Source organism: Charadrius vociferus, unplaced genomic scaffold (assembly GCF_000708025.1).
Source record: "Charadrius vociferus isolate BGI_N301 unplaced genomic scaffold, ASM70802v2 scaffold932, whole genome shotgun sequence".
NCBI lineage: Eukaryota > Metazoa > Chordata > Aves > Charadriiformes > Charadriidae > Charadrius > Charadrius vociferus.
The window spans coordinates 245,082-260,045 of NW_009647299.1; the positions used below are offsets into that span (position 1 = coordinate 245,082).

Sequence of the window (14,964 nt, forward strand, 5' to 3'; positions counted from 1 at the left end):
CCAATTTGGAGCCTTTTGTGTAGTTTGCTGGGGTTAGAACGACAACACGAGGAGTAAGATAACACCAAGTCAGATCCATAGCTGCAGATCCACTCCAGATTTACACCTGCCTGTCCCACTGACCCCAACAGGGTGGAAATGCAGCGTTCCCTTAGCACTTCACTGCAGAGAAACCCGTGTAACTTTACTGAAGTCAGTGATGCTGCACCAGTTTATCCCCCCAGTGCCAGCTCTCCCAGTGGGCGACGCTGTTTTAAGTCCCCATTCCTGAAGTCAGGGCAACATGGAAGAACAGCTGCTCTCCTAATTCGAACCAAAGCTCCAGCCTACCAACAACAGAAAACACTCAAAAACTGGCACCCCAAAAGACTTACAGACTAGACAAGGAGGGAAAACTCCAAACGCCAGTGGACCACAAGGCACTAAAAAATCCTGAAGTTCATTTAGCCTTGGATTTGCCCGGGGGAAACCTGAAACTTAGCAGCACGCGGCATGTTTACCACTCTTAAGAGTCAGACCTGAGCTAGCATCAGACAAGCCCTCTGCTCCCACAAACAGACTGCTGCTCAACCTCCGTGTCAGTGCTTCCCCAGCCTAGTTTTGAGCGCACCGAGGTGGTGTGGAGTCTCTGGATGAAACAGGACTCCATCCATACATGCTCCACTGGCAGCTTCCCGGACAGCCAGCTCATACTCATGGCAACAAACACCTACGGGACATGTTCTGACCTGAGCACCCAATTCAGTTCTCCCTGGAGGATTCGCCCACGTACATATCTGGAGTGTGCTCTGCAGATTATACAACATATGTTATCTAGGGCAACAATGACAAGTGGATCCAGAGGAAAAAAAAAACTGACTTTGCAAGGTCCTGGGGGATCCCAGTCAGGCCAAGGTTGGCAGGGCTGAATTTCAATACAAAATGCCCGACTCTAACCCAGAAATAGGAACTTCCACCTTGCTGGAAGCTTCTCAGTCCTTGATGAGACCTTAAGTAGGGTAAGAAGCAACTGAGGGTCACATCTTTGAATTTCTAAGCCAGCCCTTGACTGCAGCAATGCTCCAGCCCTCTGCACTGGTAAAAAGCTTGGCTCACAGCTGGAAATTGCCTCTTGGCTGTATCTGCTGTCCACCACTTGGTTCTGGGAAGGGTCAGCATTTCAATCTCCCCTTCCCAAAGCAGGCTGATCCGTTCCAGTCCTATTGCCACCCCGACCAGGAAGGACCCCCGATTTTTCACTCTAGCAAAGAAAACAACTCATAGCAGCCCAACTACGCTTGTCCATCCCAGGTCACCCAGATGCACAAGGAGGAGGCAGTGTCAGCACAGAAGGACTTATGTTGCTCCTGAGCTTCCTAAAACCCTGCTATCATCACAGCTCCAATCCCGTCAGATGCACAAGGAGGAGGACTTATGTTGCTCTTATGTCAGCACAGAAGGACTTACGTTGCTCCTGAGCTTCCTAAACCCCTGCTATCATCACAGCTCCAATCCCGAGATTATCCCTAGGTTTGCACTTGACAGCATAAAGAGGACAGAGCTGTTGGGACCAGTTTGCAACTGTATTGAGGATGCTGCTGTCCACAAGCAGCAGAGCTGGCAAATCAAGATTAACTTCAGCTTGACTGTTCTCAACACCATGCCATCACCTTGCTCCGGATTTATGCTGCTAACAACAAGCGTTGGCATCTGCCCCTTCTCTGCCAGCTTAAACCTAAGCGGAATACGTAAAATTTCAGCAAGCATTGGCTACAGCAGTACAGTGGGACTAGACTCCCTGCAGATTTTATGGGAGTTGGACTGGGCCCCTTTGAGAGTTAACTTTTGTGCCAGTTTCTCTGCAAGTTACTGAGAAGTCTGAGCTTTTTGCAAACCATCCCAGCCATGCAAGGAATGGGGTGGGGATGTTTTGACAGGGAGCCTTGGATCACTTACAGATCCCACCCAGCTCCCTCCGTGCTCACCTTTTAATGCTCTCTGTGTGCTCTCGTTTCTCAAGAACATAAAGCAGAGAGCCATTCAGATAGTGTAATTTAAGAGAAAACAGACTGCAGGGAGCAAACACTGCACAGAGCAGTGTGAGTATGCACGTATAATGCTGCTCAGGAAAGATGTGGGCAGCTGCCACAGAAACACTGATTTCCACTACAGAAGCAAGGATTACAAAACAGGCCTACCAGTTGCTGGTTGGAAGGGAGGGAGGGAGGACTTAAAGCCCATAGGGGTCTTCTTTCTTCAGCTCTCTAGAGTTTAAAAGAAAACAGACCCCCAGGAGCTAACACTGCACAGAGCAGTGTGAACACACGCAGCTATCGGGCCCGGGCACAATCTGTGCCCGTGAACGCAGCATCTGAGGCTACACCTGCATCTGCTGGTGTGTGCACAAACACATCCATGTGCGCAGACGTGTGCGGAAGCATCTCTGAACCCCACTGCCAGTGTCCGCATGGGCTGTGAAGCTCAACTTTAAGTAAGGCCACCACTTAACTGGAAATCTGAGGAGAGACTTGGCCTGGCAGCAAGAAAAGGGGAATGCTTGGGGCAGGTCCTGGCTGTTGGTTGATGAAGGAGGGACAGAAAGGCTCCTAATTAGCCTGGAGTGAATCTCCTTCAGAAGCATCAGGTGCCCTTTGCACCTCCAGCTGCTAAGCAAAAGGGACAAAAACATTCCCCCTCACCAAAACAAACTCCTAACAGATACAGAACTTGTGCTGTCTGACCAGATGTATTTAGCATCAGATTCCCAAGAGGTTAAGCTAACCCTGTGTACATCACTAACTTTACTAAAGCAGATCCTCATCTTAGTGTGGTAGCTCAGCTCCAATTCCACATTTCCCCCCTTATTTTTTTTGCTTCGCATTTCCTGCAGGTGAGGTCGGAACCAAGGCTAACAACATTCCTTCATTCTTCAGTTAAATCCTACCCTGTAAGAAAAAATTCAAATACTTTCTATATTTTCACAACAAACAGCTACTTCTTGCAAAGCAGAACAGACATATCTAATGCATATGTACATGACTGCCCCTGTTCTCCGTGTTTATCATCTAAGCAGCCTTGCAGAATCACATTTGTTTAGTCTGCAGGGAGATCCAAATCTAGTTTCAGATGGGGATCTACATTTCACAACCAGCCTTTATTCCTCTAACGCACTATTCCAGCCTTTCCACCCGAAACCCAAAACCTGCAAAACTCAGCGGGTCTTCAGATGCAGAGTTTACCCACTGAGCTAGGAACCCTGCATTGATACAAACCATGGTGAAGATGTCTGAAGCAGCCCCGCAGTGCTCCTTTCAGCTGCTTTCAGCTCTCAGATACTGGTAAGAGCTTCCCCGAATTCACAGGACTACAATTAGTAACAGTGCCCAACTACACTCCATGAACCATGGCAGGGAGGACATAAGGGCCAGTACTTTGGTACTCCTGAAAGAGCAGTGATGGATTTACCTAGGCATGCCGGGGTAGAAGCAGCCTCCTGGCACACACATTCGTGTCCCCCAGTCCATGCAAATACTGCTCTGAAGTTAGGAGAGTGATCGGGGCAGGCAGACGGCCCTTGGGCTGGGGAACCTCAGGAGATGCAGCCAGCTCAGGCTTCTTTTTCCACCTGGCTGGGAAAGGAGAATTCAGAGGCTGGGCCGCCCAGCCCCAGAGGGCTCTGTCAGCATTGTCTGCAGCAGGGAACAGGCTGTCGGCCCCGCCTGGCGCTTCCCTTTGTGCATTTGCTGAGCTCTGATCTTACGGCGTCCATTGCCGTGGGGAGGGAACCGCTTGCAACCAGGGCAGACGGCTCCAATCTGCCTTTGCTGGGTTTTGCGCAGAAGGCAAATCTTGCAGGCTTCAAAGCTTCCACATCAGCAAATATTCTGACAAGTGCCTTCCCTGACACCTTGTCAGAGAAATGCCAATGTAAGGGAAAGGGGGTGGGGGGGTGTTCGCTCACATGAGGAGGTGCCCAACTTCTGCATTACATTCAGGAACAGCTCGCCTGCTGCCCCTTTCCTTTCCCCCAGCCCCTCGGGCCCAGACCAACCTGCTCTTTGCCATCTTCACCGCCCCCCGGTTCCCGTTTTGCCATCGCGCGACCACAGCGCAGGTGCCTCTGCCCCACAGCAGGTGCGCATGCAAAGCAGTTCCTGCGATGGGCGAACACGGGCCGTTCTCCCGTCTTATCACACAACCAAATTTGTATTTCTGTTACACGATACCCACAGACGACTCACAGGGAGGAACCAGGGTGAGCCCTTCTCCGTGCTCTCCCTCTAAGAGATCCGACGGCCCCTTTGCGCTTCTCTGCTCTTTAAGAGTGGAAGTCTTTAAGAGCACCCTTAGACGATATTACACAAAGTGCTGCAACGGCAACGGGTGGCCTCAGTGGGCCACCTGCTTTGGACCAGAAATCAGAGCAGGGAGTTGAAGGGAACCAGGCTCCACATCAACCATTGCTCTGCTGATGACAACGGTGACCGTCATCAACCTACTTCTCCGAGGAGCATCAGGCCCTCTGGAAACCTCCACATACCTTCTTGGTACGTCCCTCCTCTCCTCCCAGTGTCTACACACACACCCGCACATACACAACATTACAAGGTTTACTAGTAGCTTTACGAGCATTTACACACTCAATAAAGCATTCTTCTGCCTTGCAGTTGTGCCAGTTCTTTGTAAATCCTTAATACGCTTCCTTCTGAACCTGGAAGAGAACCAGGCCGCCTCTACCAATACTGTTCACTGTACTTTATCGCTTACAACTCCTTAAAAAGACTTTCCTCCCTTTCCCCTAAACCTCTACCCTTCTGAGTCATGCTCTGCACAATGCCTGAAGTCAGCACTTCACACAAACCAGCTGAAGCTGGTCTTCGGAAAAAATGCAGACACATACATACAGAGCAGGGAACAGCTACCAGCCAGGACCTGCCGCCTTGGCAAAGAGCAGAGCGAATTTGCTGGTGACAGCACCAGCTAGAAACGCAGATCAAGAGAGAACACGGAGAAGCAGAGCAGCTCTCCGCTCTCCACCTCCCCCGAAGGCAAAGATCAGTATTTGGGACACTAACTAGTCACCTGGGAAACTTGCACCAGGGGAGAGAAAGGCCTAACACAGGTCTGGTTTTCCCTTTGCATTACTCTATCCTACAACCTACAGCTCAGGTAAATGCATCCTTTGGCCTTGGGATTCCCCCCCAAATCAGTTTTGCACTGATGTTATTCAAGGTCAGATGAGATTCCTACTTTCAGCATCGATAGTAGAATCCTCAGGAGAAACGAGCTCATAAATACAAAGGCCAGGAGGTACCCCAGGAACACCTAATTTGGTTCCCAAGTCTCATCCACATTTGTTCTCCTTTTCTTCCTCCCTTCTCTCCGCAGCTGCTACAGGTCCCCGTTCCCTTTCACTGAGCCACAGCGCTTCAGACAGTATCTTTCCCACTCAAGGCTGAATACTTTGTCACCCATTCCCATGCTCTCAGGTTCAACGCCTCTGCTCTCTTACAGCTTTTCCATGAAGGGTTTCCATGAAGGGTTTCCATGCTTGCCCTGAGCTCTGTACAAGGTGTCATGGAAGAAGCTGCATCATTTTGGGAAGTCCCACACAGTTGTTTGGGCAAGGGAGAAAAGGTGCTTTCGCAGGTCACCGCAGCTGCCCTGATCTAAGGACGAGGTTGCCCAAAGAGGTGACCTGCAGTGGGCTCGTAAATGATCCAGGGCAAACCAAGAGCAGTTCTCAGGCATTTGTCCTGCTTAACAACTGCAGGTATTTGGAGGAAAAGACTAAGCAATACCTGTTTAAGTAATGGTTAAGATGAGGAGTTAAAACTCAACCTGAGTCAGTAAGGAATGCACTGCAGGTCCTGCTCTAGGGGCTGGAGGACAATAAATAATTCAGCATCTGCCCTATTTAGCCTCCCCGGACAACAGGAGTCAGCGCTGGTGGGGCTGAGAATGTCCAGACAAAGAATGCAGCGGTTACTCCAGCGATTCAGTCCCAGCAGATCCAAGAGCCCTAGATAATAGCCACCACACGCATTCCTGAAAAGCCCTCACAACTTTCAAATACTGCCCTGTTAATTCACTTGCCACCACGCACCAGCGAGGTCTAATCCCTGACGTAACGCCACGGCAGCCCTACGGAGATCTCCTGCCCCGGCACCATCGAGGCACAGCAGCTGCAGAAGGGGTCTGGTGTCAGTCTCTGCGTAGAGAACACCAGACCCCACGCGGGGCAGCTCGCATCCAGCGCCCCTGCGCCCCTCTGCGCTCGTGCTGTGTCACCTGCCCTGATGGGACGTGGAGACGCTGGCTGTACTAGAAGGGTACGTTAAAAACTTTGCTCTCCTGTATGCTTTCTTCACAAAGGGTAAGGGAATTCTTCCCCAACGCACAACCAGGGATCTCTTCCCTCACAGCAGCCACTTCACAGGCGATCTTTTCCCACCACCATCTCACATGCTTGGAACAGTGATCTTCCAGAAGGTAATTGAGATTAAAGGGACACAGAGAAAGACATGAGCAGTCTCAAGGGCCAGCCAGGAGAGGAGCCGCCCTGCTTACTTCCTTTTGATCTCTGTAGAGAACACCACGGAGCTGCCCTTCTCTTTTGATGTGTCACCCTGCAGCTTGTTCTCTCGCAGCAGGGCAGGCCTGTTGCAGCATGACTGCTCCTGGATTTCAGCTGCTGGGGTAACAAAGCTGCATTTCAGCAGCTTCTGTGCGTTTCACAGACTTCAGAGTCTCTGGGTTGACCCCAGGGGTGGAGGGGAACAGAGAAGGCCAAGGAGGGACACCACCCTCGGACTCAGCTCTAACTAAATCCTTGTCACTCACATATAAGACGCATAAATTGCTAATGCAACAATAAAACGGAATTAATTACTATGGAATACATGAAGCACTCCACACCAGGAAACAGCGCAGAGGATCTGCAGTGCCATGTTTAATCTTTGGCCCACCATGGATGACTGGATGAAGGGGGTTTTACTCAACTACAAAGGCGCTTATCTAAAGTGTGCTCTGCTACGGAAACATGAGTAAGATCCCTCCTTACCTTCCCTGCTTCACCGCAAGGCCCACACACTACAGTGAAGGAGTTTAGAAAGCTCTATTACCCTGAAAACATTACCACTCAAAATAAAACCTTCTGCTCAGAGTCAAGCTGCTCTGTGAAGGACCCAAGGACGGAGCAGTTTTGTTGCCAGTCATGATAAAAATCCAGGCAGCTGAAAATAAGCATTTCATAAGCCCGATCTACAGCCGATTGAACTCCGACTGCCTGGTCGTAACAGATCATGTCCGCATAGCGTTTCATATTCACTCAAGAACTTATTACACCAGATGTCAGGTTATGCTTCCCAGTGAAATAAAGAGTGCAAGATCACAGCTCCAAGGAAAGGAGCAGCTCGCCCAAGTTCTGCAGTCATCTGGTGACAAGCCTAAGAAAGGAACCCATATTTCCCAGCCTAGAACAAAGGTCTCATCAGAGCATTATAAGCATATCCTGACCCTAGATCATGACCCCAAGCTTTCTTCTTCACACTCAAGACCCCTTCGGAGTCCAGTCCTCGTGGGTGACCCAGCTCTAAGGTAACAAGCACACTCCCAGATAATTAAACCCAAGAAACTCAAGCCTGAGCTGATAAGAGCATTGGTGGCAAGACTTCTGCCCATAATGCTCCAAGGGATTTCCGTGCAAAGGGCTGTGGGATACCAAACCTCCCGCCCATGTTAAGACAAGTGAATCTGACGAGAAACCCAAGGCGTCTGCAATGACACCCTGAAGACTAAAGAAGGAGCCCAACGGCAGGACAAACTTCCCCCACCCCACTTATCTACCTATCACCTTCTCCACTAGGTCCAGAGAGGCTGCGTCTAAGTCTTGGAGACTCAAAGAGACCAGTCTCGCCCGGGAATCAAACTTCAGTGTACACAGCTAAGCCGCATCTATTTCCATAACCAACAGGGCTCAAGGAAGTGAACAACTAATCTTTTTGATCCCCTCTGACCTCCCCTGACCTACCAAGCTCCCCTCGTTTGCAACAAGGCCAACCAGGAGCAGCCTTCAGCGCGCGTCCAGAGCAAACCTCAGACTCACACCTTGGATTTGCGGTTGGTTTTCCCACCTAGTGCCCCCAACTCTGCCAAAAGGGCTCCGTTTCCTCACACCACCAGCTCAGCTAACAAATGAAAACTTCGCAAGAGCACTGGCTCACACCTGGTAAAGACATCATGTGTTTGGTTTGTGGCTGCTCTCCTCTCAGGTTTCCACACTGCCAGAAACAGATGCCCATATTTCCATGGGTTGACACCTCTCACTTTTCTCCTTTAATTCACAGGCAGCAAAGTGCCAGGAGGAGCAAGAATGAACCTGCCCTCAGCTGAGCAAAGGAAATCCGAAAGTCTGCAGCTTCTGCCATACAAACTTGTACTGACGAGTTGCTGGGTTTGCAGCTAGAGGAAGCTGCTTATAGGAGCAGACATGTTGCTGCCAACTCTCAGTTCCTAAACTTGATTCCTCCACTCCTGGGCTGGTCACACATTCTGGGTAAAGTTGAATTAAACCATTTTTAAACCATGTCACCATTTAGAAATGCTGACGAATGGCGTCTGCAAGGCTGTCAATACATACATGTGTAAGAAGGGAAGCAGACAGCAGCGAGATAGGTGCTTACAACAGTCATTTGCTCTGACAGCTGTCAACGTTAAACTGATAAAATTGCTGCTGTTGCACCATATTTACACACTAAACTTTTCCCCACAGAGTGCATCCCTTGACTCAGCCAGCACAAGAACCTAGGAAACAGCAAAGTGTCTCTTAGCATAAGCAAAAGAAAAATAAAATGTAATAAAAAAGGACTTCTCATTGACTCCATCTAAATCCTACTTCCCACAAAGGCTGGAAGCAACTCCAGAATCATCCAGAAACTGGAACCTCCAAGTTCTCAGCCCCAACTTTGATGCAAGCTTACGCAGGACTAGGTGCTTCACCTCTTCTGCCGAGATTTTTCCATCCAAGGAAGGGAGATAATTAGCTGTGACTTGCTACACAGCAGTGGCGTGAGACTTAATTGTCAGAACACTTTGAAGGTATGGCATCTAATTAATATCTGAAGTGGCTGCAGTGATTATTATGAACAATGGCATAGCTCACAGCTGATGATACAGCTCAGCTCATCGGTATTTTTCATTCTCAGAAGTGCTGTGCAAACACACAGCCAATATTCCACATCAGAAATCGCCACAGTAGTGGGTGGTTATCAAGCTCATTTCGTGGATGGAAAAACTGAGGCAAGGTGTGATGGAGCCCAGCAACAATCACAAACCACAGAGCACGGGAACTTTACAAGGCAACTCCTCACTGGCTGCCAGGATGGAAGAGGGCAGCAGTCTGACAGTCCCATCACAGAGCTGTGCAGTATTTCGGGTCTGTTTGGAAATGCTCAGCTATGCGTGCTCTGTGCAGGTGTTGAATTTAGCAGGCTCCTGTAAGCAGCCATGGGGTTGGAGCTTTAAGCGTAGGAAAGAGCAAGCAGGACCTGCTTGGGGGTTGGACTAGATGATCTCCAGAGGTCCCTTCCAACCCTAACCATTCTGTGATTCTGTGACCTCTTAATTAACCCTCCAATGCACAGGCGCACACACACACACAAATAATGAACACGTAATTAGCAAGCCTGTGGTCCTACACATCAGCTGATGCCACATGTTCCCAGCTGAGTAGTGGGAGCGCAGCCCTCCCTCTACATACACAGGGAAGTCGCATCTCCCTCATTTTAGCAGCAGCAACCACCACCAGGTTGGCGCCATCCTTGGACAGGGAGGAGACGAGCAAGCAGTACTTTCAGCACAGAGGCCTCCGCACCTCCCCTGAGCCCAGGTACCCCCAGCTCTACAAGGGTAACCACCCCCAGGACTCACACAAGCAAGGGGCACCTCCATTTCACCAGCTGTCCCATGAACAATTATCAACCAACTCTGCAAAGTGCTCTCAGCAATAGGGAGCGGAAGTGTTCATTTTAACCCTCATCTTCACTTTCCTTCCGTCCTGCCTTCGGGAGACCCGGGAACACATTTTAGCCACATTGCAAAATGCAGAAAGAATACAAAAACCATAATTTTCCAGAGCCTTACATAAGTGCTGCAGCTGAGATCCAAAGGCTGTCTTCTATTCCTGTGTCATGGAACTGGGTTCCCACCTGTCTCGGCTCCTGACAGCTTCCTGGAGAGCAGCAGCAGCAAGCTAAAAAGAAAAGAGATATTTTTTTCCCCTCCTGTCTGCTAAAGGACTGACTCCATTTTGAGCTCCTTCGTACGTCAAGAACTGCAGAGACGTTTGCGTTGTATTTGTGGCAATATCCAAAGGACCAGAAACAAAACACTGCTGTGCCAAAGCCAAACAGAGCTAGTTTTGGAGCTCAGCCATTTCTGAGACAGTGGGACATATTGATATTAGCAATTTAATAGTCCAGACTTGAGAGACAGATAAGAAGTCATCATACTGTTACATACACACCAGGCCGGTTTGCAGGTCTGCACACGGCCACCATATAAAGGCTGGGAAAAAAGAAAAAAAAAAAAAAAACAAACAAACCCCACAGTCTTTCAACAAGCAGTGGTCCAAAAGAATCCCCAGGCAGATACTGATCTATCACTCAGTGCCTAAGGAACATAAAACAGGGTCCCTGCGAAAGGGAAGGTCATTCTAGATGGGTGCAGGATGTCTCCTGTGTGTAACTCTTTGGGTTGTCTACCTTCCTAGCAACTCTTCATAAAATTTTTCATAGGCAAGTGTGTAAATCCCCAGAGGAAAACAAAAGGCAAGAAACCCTATTCACCCCTTTAAACCTGAGCACTGAACAGATAAATCCAGGTCTATTTTATAAATATTTCAAAGTTCAAAGAAAACAGCAACTAGTAGTGACACAACCCAACAGAAACATCCTGGGGGGGAAGGCTGTAGCTTGTACGATACTCCAGTGCCACCAGCCGCACGACACAGGGCAGAGCAGCTCAGCAGAAGGAAAGGGGCGGCTGCGCTGCCTCGCAGCGTTGGGTGAGCCAACACCCCTCCAGTCAGTGGAGCTTCCCCATAGATTACAACGAATGTCAGATGAGGTGCTTAGTTACCAAAGTGATAAATGTTACATATAAATTAGCTGCGAGAGAGATCAGGCACTTGGGTGAACCCTCAGGAAAATACATGACAAATTGGTTCTCCCTTCACTCCCACAGGGATAGTAAAATCAGCCCAGAGTTAAAAGTCGTCTTTAAGAAAATTAACAACCACCACGACCACGAGGGAGGGCACACTTGTTTGCAGCTGAAAAAATCAGAGGAGCTCTCAGGACTCCTGGTGGGAGTCCTAAATATTTTCTTCATAGCAGAACAATGTGGAAGCTGCATTTATGTGGAGAGCCTCAAAGCCTTTCTGTGACCCTACTCGATCTCTTTAAACACATGTACGTTCACACATGGTTTTTTCACACGTCTATCCATGGAGCCCAGCAGCTTTTCATCCAGAAGGCTGTGGCAAGCCAGGCAGAACACTCACATGCTTCACTCTTTCATCTGAACTCATTGAAGAGGAAATCAAAGCTTTCCTTTTTTTTTTTTTTGGCCCCCTGTCCATCATCACTGCATGAGTAAATAATAAGGAAGTCCCAGTAAGGACACGATGTAAAGTGCAATCAAAGCTTCTCTCTGCCCCTGCGCAGAGGCTGACCTGGGCAGAACTGCGAGACACGAGCACCTCCTGGAGGAGATGTCCTCCGCTCCCCTCGGTCTCTAGTACCAAGCTCTCCTGACAGGACGCTTACGGCACATACCTGGGCTTCCCTCTCACCTCTCACTGAGGAAGCAGCAGAACCTAGAAATCCGTAAGAGTCATCAGTTATCTATTTCTGTGTGTCATAGCCTACTCGAGTGAGGTTTTTAATCCGTTTAGACAGCACTGTGGAAGCGTGACTCCTACTTACTACCGAAGCTAATGAAACCACTATGTATGAACTAAAGCTAATAGTGATATTAAAACAAGAAAAATGAAGTTAAAATAAGACACTCTGCTCAGTTTTCTTTCTTCCTAGATTTTACCGGGAAAAAAACACGAACTAAACAAATCCTCAACCCAGTGAAGGCTGTAATATTTTAACCTTAGCCAAACATAGCTTCGAGTGTACCAAAGTCTCATCTGAGCCTGTAAATACAACAAAATTACAAACTGTTACCTGGAACTGCTGAAGTGTTGAAAACAACGTGAACAAAAAGAAAGATTAAAAAACCCACAGTATTTTAAACAAAATTAAGTTATTTTTATTTCAAGGATATTATTACAAAAAGCACTCACTCTGTTACACACAAATAAATACACACCCTACCACAGAAATCCTTCGCTCCACAGAAAGATCACACCACTGTCAACCTCCATCTGCAAAGATGCATAGATCACAGCCTGACCAATGTCACAGAACGGTTTGGGTTGGACAGGACTGTTAAAGGCCATCTAATCCAAACCTCTGGCATGAGCTGGGACATCTTCAACTAGAACAGGTTGCTCAGAGCCCCGTCCAGCCTGACCTGGAATGTTTCCAGACACGGGGCATCTCCCCCTACTCTGGGAAACCTGTTTGCCAGACACCCTCTGCAACAATCCAACTCGCTTATAGCTGAGAGACCAAGTTATACGTTTTCCAAGAGCATTTTAGACAGAAAACATGATGAGAAGCAGAACAGGGCATTGCACAGGTCAACAGAAATGTTCCCTTTCCCCGAAAAGCTCCAGGGACCAAAAAAAAAAAAAAGGCACGTTCTGCTTTCTTCCAGGGAATATTCTTCATGCACATTGGAAGTACGTATGTAGCAACTTTGATTTCAGGATCACTTTCTAGGAACAGCAACCTCAGAACCCACAAGGTAGGTTAAAACTGCCACTGCATTTTGCAGATGGAGAGGAGGGAAAAAAAAAAAAATAATCACACAGGCATTACTTGCCTCGGACTGCCTAGGGAAGTCAAGGTCTGATCCCAATAGGGATTTCGGAATTCCTACATCTGCCTCAGTAAACAGCAAGCACCTCCTTGCCTATGAATTCATGAATGTGAGAGGCTATTTATCAGTTACTGTTCCTGTTCTGAAGACTCCCTGCCCTCGTGATTTGAGCCATTTGATTTAAAAAGCAGGAGACTTCTGTCCCAGCTGGTGCTCCCAAAGCAGCACACCAGCTCCATGGCGCAGTCCTTCGTTAAGATCTGGGTTATCCTCTCCGCCATATCCCCATTGATAGCGAGAGATCGGAAGTGATCAAAGTCATTTCTGCCCAGCTTCCGCAGGCGGCGTGCGGCTGCCCTGTAGCACTTCCACGGCTGAGGTTCAATCAGCAGGTACTTGCACAGAGAGGAGAGGAAGGACAGGAACTCCATCAGGCCACTATCCCCATGATTCAGGTGGATCCACATGGTCACAGACATGCAAAAAACAATGTCAAAGGTGGAACGGCCAAAACGGCCCAGGTAGGCGCTCAGGAATGGCTCCCTGGCACTGCAGTCCATGATGTCCAGGTTGGCAAAGGATATGGAGGCAGGAAAGGGGCTGCACTGCTGAGCCCTCTCAATCAACACCGGATCAATGTCACAGCACAGAAGATTCAGGTCCTTTCCAGCTGCGGGCTGGTTCAGGCTGCCTTCACTCTCCTGAAGGCCAAGGAGATGCCTGTACAGAGCCACACTTAGCTCCTGCAGAAAGGAAAACAAGAGCGGGTCACAGGGCCTGTGCTGCTTCATTAACACACCACCAAGCACATCGGATCCCACTTTCAGCAGCAAAGTACAAGCGCCAACTCAGAGCTATCTCTCGATGAAGTTCAGAACAATAAGCTCACTGACAATCTTCCTTTCTGTAGCAAAAAGCATCACGGTAGCCCTGACTACCGGAAAGACAATCCAAAGAGATGGGAACTAGACCTGTATCACCCCACACTTGGGGTTTTGCTCCAAACCTATGGGAAAGATGAGTTTTAGTAACAGGAATCTTGCTGGATATCCCCATCCAAAGTGGGAGTAAAGGCTTCACTGGCTTCCCTAGGTGATCCTCAGAGCTCCCTAGTGACACTTAGAGCTATTTATAATGCCCAATTTAGAGTAATATGTTTCTTCTGCTGCTGCTATAGTAAAAGACATTCTCTGACCATTACATTGTAGCATAAGATATCTATTATAAGAGCTTTCCTTCGAATTTCCTTTCACAGAGTGCGCCACTAAGTGGGAAGCGTATTAATCTTTCATTAAAGGAGATCCTATGAAGTTCCTGAATGACATCGGCTGTGAGCGCACAGCCCAGACAAGCAGGCAGACAGTGTCCTCTAGTGGTGAACGTCCCTGCATCTCAAAAGCACTGGACTGAGAACATTTTTACCTGACCTGTTTTACAAGTTCACCTGAAATAGGATCTAGAATTGTCCTTTAGATAATGCCTTAGGCAGCTTTTCAAACCTTCTGGCAGTGGGCTGGGGGAAGAGAAGCCAAGGAAACAGCAGTACTTTTGTCCCCAGCCAGAATGCAATTTCATTCTGAATGAATAATTATTTCTAAGTTAATACATTGATAAAGTTTCCACCTGAAAAAAGAAAAATCTAAGAGGCATCAGAGATGCACAGTTACTTCTGAATTACAACCCAGCAAAGCTGCACACTGAGGAAAACCCATGAGAAAAAAAGCAGAACTAAGTAAAGAAAGAGATTGAACTTTCAAAATGGGGAAATTCTACAAGATTCACCCGTTCTGTCACAAGATCTTCAAGAGCCTGTGACCAGGGTTTTAGTTTCAAGTTCTGTCTCATGGATAAATGATGTGATACTACACAATAGATTATGGTTTCTAGCTTCAGGTTTCTGCAGGTCCCCCACTCTTAGGGCATGACAAGAGCGGCTCTCCAGTGCTCGGGACAGACAGCAGCCCAGGACATTGCAGGCTCAGACCTCAG

The 14,964-nt window shown here is 48.4% G+C and overlaps 1 protein-coding gene across 1 annotated transcript; it reads right to left on the minus strand.

Annotated features, from left to right (window-relative positions):
- Positions 1 to 13,103: 13,103 nt before the first annotated feature.
- LOC104281993 (pre-miRNA 5'-monophosphate methyltransferase-like) lies at positions 13,104 to 13,895 on the minus strand. Its single transcript, XM_009880059.1, has 2 exons — positions 13,869 to 13,895; positions 13,104 to 13,718 (listed from the first exon to the last, which is right to left on the minus strand). The coding sequence occupies exons 1-2, from the start codon at positions 13,893 to 13,895 to the stop codon at positions 13,104 to 13,106; spliced, it is 642 nt and encodes a 213-aa protein (XP_009878361.1).
- Positions 13,896 to 14,964: the final 1,069 nt, after the last annotated feature.